Below are 9,655 nucleotides of genomic sequence, written 5' to 3'. Positions count from 1 at the left end.
ATCAAAGGACAAGTCTTAGCCGACCACCTTGTAGAGAATCCAGTGGAAAAGGATTATGAGTCGCTCACTACATACTTCCCAGATGAAGAAGTGTTGTACGCCGGAGAAAATATTGCAAAGTCATACCCAGGGTGGAGAATGTTCTTCGGCGGAGCAACAAATTTCAAGGGAGTAGGAATTGGGGTAGTCCTAATTTCAGAGTCACGATAGCATTATGCGGCATCGACAAAGATAAAGTTCCCTTGCACCAATAATATGGCTGAGTATGAAGGATGCATCCTCGGGATTAGAATGGCGGTTGACATGAATATCAAGGAGCTTTTGGTCATAGGAGATTCTGATCTGTTTATATATCAAGTTCAAGGAGAATGGACTACCAAGAACGTCAAGATCCTTCCATACCTGCACTGTGTAAAGGAGCTATGTAAGAAGTTCACAAAGATCAAGTTCAAGCACATTCCCAGGATTCAAAATGAGTTTGTCGACGCCCTCGCAACCTTGTCATCCATGATTCAGCATCCAGATAAGAATTACATCGACCCTATTGAGATAGAGATAAAGGATCAACATGCGTACTGTTTTCATGTAGACGAAGAGCCAGACGGTAAGCCATGGTACTATGACATTAAAAGAATCCTTGAAACAAGAGAGTATCCAGAGAATTCTACTACTAGTCAAAAGCGAGCACTTAGAAGGTAGGCAAATCACCTTTTCCTCAATGGGGAAGTCCTATATAGGAGGACCCCAGACTTGGGTCTGTTAAGATATGTAGATGTCGTTGAAGCAACCAGACTGCTAGAAGAAATACATGTAGGGACATGCGGACCCCAGATGAATGGCTTCACCTTAGCCAAGAAGGTTTTAAGAGCCAGATACTTTTGGATGACCATGGAAAGTGGTAGTATCCGCTATGTGCAGAAGTGTCACCAGTGCCAGATCCATGGGGACTTCATCCAGGTTCCACCTAATGAGCTGAACGTAATGGGTTTTCCTTGGCCATTTTCCGCTTGGGACATGGACGTAATCGGGCCTATAGAGCCCTCTACATCAAGTAAGCACCGTTTTATCTTGGTAGCAATTGATTACTTCACCAAATGGGTCGAAGCTTCTACATACAAGGCCGTCACGAAGAAAGTAGTAGCAAACTTCATACGTAACAACATAGTATGCCGGTTTGGGATACCCGAGTCAATCATCACTGACAATGCGGCCAATCTCAACAGTGATCTCATGAAGAAAATTTGCGAGAAGTTTAGAATTGTCCACTATAACTCTACAGCCTACATGCCACTAATGAATGGAGCACTTGAAGAAGCCAACAAAAACATCAAAAGGATTCTGCGAAAAATAGTGGTCAATAATAGGAAATGGCATGAGAAATTGACCTTCGCCTTACTGGGTTATCAGACCTCCATGAGGACATCCACTGGGGCAACGCCATACATATTGGTATATGGCACTGAAGCTATGATACCCTCAAAGGCCGAGATACCATCTTTAAGGGTCATTTAAGAGGCCAAGTTAGACGATGCATAATGGATACGGGTCAGGAAGGAGCAACTCATGCTCATTGAAGAGAAGAGAATGGATGCAGTATGCCATGGTCAGCTGTATCAAAATAAGATGGCCGATGCATTCAACAAAAGGGTGAAACCTCGCCAGTTTATACCAGGGCAGTTGGTTTTAAAGAAAATATTCCCTCATCAAGAAGAAGCCAAAGGAAAGTTTGCACCAAATTGGCAGGGTCCTTACATGGTCCACCGAGTTTTGTTGGGAGGAGCTATGATCTTAGCAGAGATGGAAGAAAAAGTCAGCACAAAGCCTATCAACTCAGATGAAATCAAGAGATACTACATTTTATGACAGTAAAGTTAGGTTTTGGTTGTAACAGAACTACACTCGACCTGATTCCCTCGGAGGGATACATAGGACACCCACGTAGGGTCTGGTTTTTCTCTCTCCCCCTCTTCTTTTGTAATAGAAAATCCAAATACAATTTTGTATGTACTGGAACTACACCACGACTTGATTTCCTTTGGAAGGAATACATAGGCAATCCTAACCGGATTCAGTCATCTTTTGTAATTGAACTATGTTCTGGCCTAATTCCATTTGTATACGTAGGCAGTCTGAGTCAAACTCGGCCATTTCATTTTCAATCCCATCATTTTTCATCTACTGTATCGAACTATGCTTTGACCTGATTCTATTTGGATACGTAGGCTGCCTGAGTCAGGCTCGGTCATTATCATCATATTTTCTTTTTCATTACCCACAAACCACGTGCAGACCTGATTTCATTTTGAATATGTAGGCAACTTGAAAGTGTTTAGTCATAACCCTAGGAAAACCTTTGTAGCACATTAGTTTAGACTAGGATGCAATCACAACGGCAAGAAGTCACGTCAGCAAACTTGGAGGATTGACATCAACAGGAGAGAATCTTCCAGAAACAACATTCGCGCCTGAAGGACTTCCTAAGCATGTCATAATCTGGAATGACAGTATTTGCCATAAAACAAAAGATTTTCTAAAAATATCATAATTCGTTCCACCTACCGAACTTCATGGCGTAACCTCATCAGGACCAGGGCAAAGCTAGGACTACGATCGACACAAACCAATACCCCTGTGCTAAGAATATTTCTTTGAATGCAGGGCCAACAGGATACAAGGAAATACTGGAACACACCTGGGCAAATGACGGATCTACCATTCTCTCAAAACTATCATCACTCTTTCCTTATTCAAATTTTTCCTTATATATAACTAAAACAAACTCTCAGATCCTTTGCAACTATTTCGGAATCAGGCCGTTGACGCAAGCAGAGCATATTGTAAATAGCAAATTGTATGATCAACTGAGCGGAGCATATTGTGATAAAGTAAACCGTATGCTAAAATTAACGGAGCATGTTGTATATAGAGAGCCGTTGGCCCCACCAACCGGAGCAACGTGTATAGCTAATTGTCAGCTCAATCAATTGGAGTGCCCTGTACAAATCGAGCTGCCAACTTTGCCAATCGAAGCCCTGTATATAGCAAATTGTTCATTTCGCCAACAGGAGCATTCCACACCACCACTCCGCCACATCGGAGATCAAAGTAGATACCTGCAAACCTCATCACCGACGTTCTGCCAATCAACGACCGCAATTTAGTTTCGCAGTCAAGAGCACCTCTTAGACATGATCCTTAGTTCTTTATTCCGAATGTTTTGACATTTTGCTCATGCAGCTTACATGCATGATTACATTTTCAAATCAAAAACTCCCATCGTGCGGAGACACATTACATTTCAATGCAACCACTCCCATCACGTGGAAATACTTTACATTTTAATGCAACTGCTCCCATCAAGAGGAGATGCATTCTACATTACAAGTCAACCACTCCCATTGCACGGAGACACTCCCAACACAAGGAGACTTAATGCTCCGACAGCTGCAAAATGGTGCATAGCCCGACTAACAATTGAGTCAAATTCAAGTATCCCTTCATCCCAATCCCAAATAACGGCTAGCCGGTAACCATGCATCATCATTCCCGCATCATTTACATCATATCTTAACTTATTCTGCATTGCAATATATGGGTATGTGTGTATTTCATTTTTGCAGGAACAAACATCGCAACGTGAAACTTCTTCTAAGCAGCAAACCAAGATACAACACTATGAGGGACAAAAAACTCATAAGTGGGCGAAGGATCTAAGTTCAAACTCAAATGCGATCAGTGGAACCCAAATTCTTCAAATCTTTCAAATCAAGCCGCAATTCAGACTTGTCATGGGTACCAAATCTTCTGTCTCGCAGTATCGTCATAATACTATACTGGGGCTATTCCTGCAAGCATCGCCTCCCCAAAATCTTCACTCCAGAGTTACATGAGGCCTGATCATTATTAAGTCCGAGGTATGTAAGCAATTCAAAACTAGAATTCAGCCCCAACTCTCCAAAATCCTCCCAGAATCTTCCATTACCTAATTCTACAACTCGTAATCGTCCTTAAACTCATATGCCATTTCTACAATGTATGCCTAAGGTCGAGATAAAATCGGCCTTGGTTCGATTTCTTTGCCCGAAAACTCTTTCATCGTCTCCGGTCAAAGAGGGGTTATTGTTGACGACCAATTTTGACCCTCCCTTTTAAAATTAATCTATTTATACTGAATGATTTGCAATAAATATTTTGAAATTATTTCTAATCAATAATACCAATTTTTACAAAAGAATTAAGTATTAATAGTGTTGAAATTAATAATTTAGTATTATGTAATTACAAATATATCATACTTACAATTTTGAGATAATTAAAATAACCTTTATATACATTACATAGACTTTATAGTTAATTTAATAAATTATTCCTCAATTTCTAGTTAATTAGTTTACTATTTTAATAATTCAAAATTAGTTTCATAATTTAGAAGACAAAGTATTTTTACAAATAATTAATTACAATAATTAGTAGTTTATTTGATAATTATAATCTTTACTACATTTTATGAAAAGTAATTAAGTTTATTTAAATTATTTTCAAAAGGGTTAAAAAGCTAAAAAGCTACCATTGCAATCTCCTAATTAAACACAAAGTGGCTACCATTTAAATAAAAAATGACCCATTAACCAAGCCTAAAGCCAAAATCTGACCCAGGTCCAACCTCCTCCAATCCTCCTTGGCGATCCCCGCCACCCTCTCTTAGCCAATCAAATCGTGCCACATCACTCGTCACCCCCACTCACAAACAAGCACAAACCATCTGAGTCGTCGATTCAAACCATTAACGATCTACGTTTATCCCATTTTTCTTTTAATTTTAAACCTCCTACCAGATATTACCACAACCGTTGGATCTTTATGATCCAACAGTTCCTTTATTTTTTTATAAAAATCTTTTAAACCCTGAATTATCCCAGATTCCTTCCCTTGACTTTAACCCCTAGAGACGAACCAAACTACCCAAACCCTAAATCATTTCCCTGTTATCCTGGTCGCCCCCTTTCCCCTTCTTCTCTCAATTCTCTCAAATGCCATAACAAAATCCTTGCACAAATTTGTACAAGGTCACAAATCCTGCCCCCAAATCATTCTTTCTACTTCCCGATCCGCGAATCCTGCTGTCTTCTTTCCTTTTTCAACATTGAGATTCAAAAACCCTAAATCCGAAAACCCTAACCCAAAAAATGGGACCTCAAATCACCTCTGGCCTTTCAAATCCATGGCATGCATGGCTATCCATCTTGTCCATTTACTACAAATCTTGTCGTTTACTTTTCGTTTTCACCATTTAATTTCAAAAGCCCCAATATTGAAATTTTAGACCAAAGAGTGAAATCTCAAATCATCTGAGATTTATGTCACACCCCAAACTCGGGGAGTGTGACCGGCGCTCAACCGAGTGAACCCGGTCGAGCAATCATGTTAGATACTTTCTACCCAACTCACCCATGATCAAGAGAAGATATGATTTCATTAATTAGATGGTAGGAACATCATATATACAATACTAGATCGTCTCATTGGTTACATCACTTTTAAGTTTCAAGATACACACATTCTTATGATTAAAGTGGAGCAAGAGATCAAAATACAACATAATCTATTTGACTTTTCTAGCACCCATGTACAACCCACATAGTGTCTACGGAGCCTCTAAAAGATACAAAAGAGTGTTATGATAGTACCGGCAACAAGGCTCCAGCTATACCTCCAAACATGATAACAAAATGTACAAAAGATACATAACCCCGGAATGAGGTGGGGCTCACCAAGTCTGCTAGGAGGAAGGTGTACTGCTATCGCTGATCAACACTGCCTGCTATGGAACCACCTGCATCTATTTAAAGATGCAGCGCCCCCGGCAAAAGGGACGTTAGTACTGTCGAATAGTACTAGTGTGTAAAACTAAACACCATCTCAATAGAATGAATAATAATACAAGGGGAACAATCCAGAATTCAATAAGAGCTTCAAATAATATTAAAATATCAAGTTAAGGGTCACATAAGCTTTCAAGTCAATTTCCATGTTATTAGGTTGGGTGATCTTTAGAGCCGATATCCCATAATTCACAATACCACCGTGTTCTTATACGGAGTACGATCACGACCCGATTGGCTAGGTCGTCTCATTTGAGACATCAACCATAACCACAATTTTATTATAATTTCCAGCACAGTCACCACCATGTGTGCGGCATGGCGTCCGATCACGGCCCAATCGGCTAGGCCGTCTTACCCGAGACATTACCTTTTTCAGTCAATCATCTCATATCATACTTTTTTCACATCCTTTCAATTCAATGGCACTAGTGACCATAATTATAAAGTCATTCTTGGCACTTGGCCGTGTTTCATAATTCTAGTTTTCCCTTTTTACATTCAGACATCATTATCATTATCATTATCAACAACAATAAGGTTTCCCATTCAAGACATCAAATTCAGATATGAGCAATTTAGGAATCTTAGGCACATAAAGGCTTTTCATACAATTTGGCATAACAATCTTTATTTCGATCTAGACTTGAAGTCTTAACATTTTTAACACATATTCCATATTTTGAACACATCCTCAATGATAAGGTGATATGATGAAGCATTTACAATACATATTGAGCATATATCCTTCAACACAAGCACATTCGGAATAGCCAATTCTATTATGATCAATTTGGGACTTACACCAATAGCATGAACACCGTGGGATTCGATTCTAAGAAGAAGGGGGTTTAGCCAACATACCTCAATTGAGCTTCCTTAAACTTTTAAACATTCTCGAATTCTTAGTAACTTCAATCTATTTTAGAAATACAATAAGTTGAACCAAGATTAGGAAGATGGTCATGATTCTAGCTCATTTGAGCACATTATAAAACACTAGCTGTGCATTAATGTTTTTAAGGCCCTTTTTGTGAAATATCCCATCATTTTCCAACCCATTCTCTACCATTTTTAGCTCACATCATTCCCACATTCTTTGATAACACGTGCATGCAAGATAACAACCACCACACCCAAGAATTGTCTTTCTAATTATCCCCTTTTTAGTAGATTTTCAAAATTAAGTGCTAGGGCATAGATTCTTACCTTTAAGATGAGGACTTTCTTGATAATATTCAAGGATTGAGAAAGAATTATTGGATATTAGGTTGAAGGTTACTTCCCCACTCTAAGAACTCTTTCTCACTCTAAAAATATTAGAAATATGCTCAAAAATGGATTATGGCATATGTTTTAACGAAATAAGGTCGGGTTTAAAAACTCCAAAAATGAAGCTCTGGAACAGGATCTGCGGTCGCATATGCGACTGCATAATGATTTTGCGGTCCATGAAATGTTCGCGGAAAATGGCCTCCGATAATGGGCTAGCCTGCTTCACTCTGCGGTCGCATAATGCGCCACAGAACCTCCCTCCACAAAATTCCAAGGCTGATTATGCAATCAAAATGCGGCCCGCAAAATGGTTGTGAGGTCACATAACTGGCCGCAAAATTGACATAAAAAATAGCCCAAATAGTTGCTTCACTCTGCGGCCATTCTGCGGACTGCAGAGTGATTATGCGGCTGCATAATGTGCCGAGAAAATGCCCATCTCTGCAAAATATTTTCCTTCAACTCCCCAGTGCACTGTACAATCCAAGAAGTCTGAACCACACTTCGCAAGCTCGCCGCGAAGAATCTCTACTATTATTAACCTTTACGCCTACCCCGGCATCATGGAACCCTGATTTTTAAGAATACTTTCACGGGGCCTTACATCCTCCCCCACTTAAGATCATTCATCCTCGAATGAGGGTCAAGGTTCACTATTAGCATCTTATGCAATTCAGTTTTCATACCACACACCAGCAGCCCCAAATTTGACTAACTCCTTAAATTTTCAAAAATTTTGCCAGAGTTTCCCCTGTAACTAGGCCTATCCACCTGTCAGAGATCTCCCGAAACACATCCTTAAAACATATACATAAACCAATGATGTAACATAACTCATAACAACGCCAAACGTGGCCTCACATACAATATATTTAGAAAGAAGTACCTTTACATTAACTGAACAAGTGATACCAAAAAACAAATGTTGCATAGCTTATACAAACAAGTAAGGATACTTCTTTTTCTTCTCTTCCTCAGCCTCCCAAGTAGCCTCTTCAACCTACTGGTTTCGCCATAACACCTTCACGGAGGCAATTTCTTTATTCCTCAACTTTCGAACTTGCCTATCAAGAATGGCAAATGGAATTTCTTCATATAACAGTTCTTCATTAAACTCAATGGTCTCAACCGGCACAACAGCTGACGGATCTCCAACTACCTTTTTCAACACAGACACATGGAATACCGGGTGCACTAATGACAGCTCGGGTGATATCTCAAGATTGTACGCCACCTGACCAATCCTCTGAATAATTTTGTACGGCTCGACATACCTTGGACTCAATTTCCCTTTCCTTCCAAACCGCATTATACCCTTCATAGGGTTCAAGAATACCCAATCATCTTCTTTGAACTCTAAGTCTCTGCGACGAACATCCGAATAGGATTTTGGACGACTCTGAGCATTTTTCAACTGCTCCTTAATGATTTTAACCTTTTCCATACCCTGATGCATGAGGTCTAGTCCTATCAACTCAGCTTCCCCAATCTAGAACCACCCAATGGGAGATCTACATCTCCTACCATATAATGCCTTAAATGGTGCCATCTGAATACTAGCATGAAAGCTGTTGTTGTAAGCAAATTATATGAGTGGCAAATGATCATCCCAGATACCCTTGAAGTCAAGAACACAAGCACGCAATATATCCTCAAGCGTCTGAATAGTCCGCTCTGCCTACCCGTTGGTCTGTGGATGGAAGGTAGAAACTAGAGTGCCATGCAGCCTAACTATTTTCTTGATATACAACTCAGCATACTGTTCCGCTGTGTCGGTAGATTTAACAGGCAAGAAGTGTGTTGATTTTGTGAGTCGATCCACAATCACCCAAATTGAGTCAAACTCGCGCGGAGTATGCGGTAACCCTACCACAAAATCCATATTAATCATTTCCCACTTCTACATTGGAATTTCTATGTTCTGTGCCAATCTACCAGGCCGTTGGTGTTCGGACTTTACTTGCTGACAATTCGGACACATTGCCACAAAGTCTGCCACGTTCCTTTTCATGTCATTCCACCAATAGGCATATGCTACTGAGTATAGGGCTGTCATATAACTTAAACATGGTAGTTTATAATGTTTGAAACTCTCTACTTTCAAATGTATTCTGCTATGATTTTGTAACTCTAAAATCAGAGGAAGACCTTCTATCAGCTCCCATAATTGTTTAGCACATCTGTCAACTTCACTATATGAGATAATGCCTTAAGTTAACTAGGATTCATCCCTAAGGAACCTGTGCACTTCAGTTTTGTCTTCTGCTATCCACTTGGCTTGAGTCATGTTTATAAACCTAATTGGAATTGTACCTACTGTAGTTGAATACTTTCTGATTAAACCATATGTTGCAAAGATTCATTATAACAACTAATCAATTTAGCTCAAAACTAAATATGCTTGCCTAGTACTAGTGTTCACTGTTCCGGACCACTATGATGACAACGTTAGACCAAATTCCATGTTCAATACTTAGTCATATTGTAATGCTGTAAGT

At 39.6% G+C, this 9,655-nt stretch overlaps 1 protein-coding gene across 1 annotated transcript; it reads left to right on the top strand.

Annotated features, from left to right (window-relative positions):
* The first annotated feature begins 291 nt into the window (after positions 1 to 291).
* LOC138891575 (uncharacterized) lies at positions 292 to 699 on the top strand. The gene has a single exon (XM_070175104.1). It carries the CDS (start codon positions 292 to 294, stop codon positions 697 to 699), a length of 408 nt encoding a protein of 135 aa, XP_070031205.1.
* Positions 700 to 9,655: the final 8,956 nt, after the last annotated feature.

Source organism: Nicotiana tomentosiformis, chromosome 1, assembly GCF_000390325.3.
Source record: "Nicotiana tomentosiformis chromosome 1, ASM39032v3, whole genome shotgun sequence".
Taxonomy (NCBI): domain Eukaryota; kingdom Viridiplantae; phylum Streptophyta; class Magnoliopsida; order Solanales; family Solanaceae; genus Nicotiana; species Nicotiana tomentosiformis.
The sequence above is the reverse complement of the archived record's forward strand: the minus strand, read 5'-3'. Positions and strand labels throughout refer to the sequence as shown.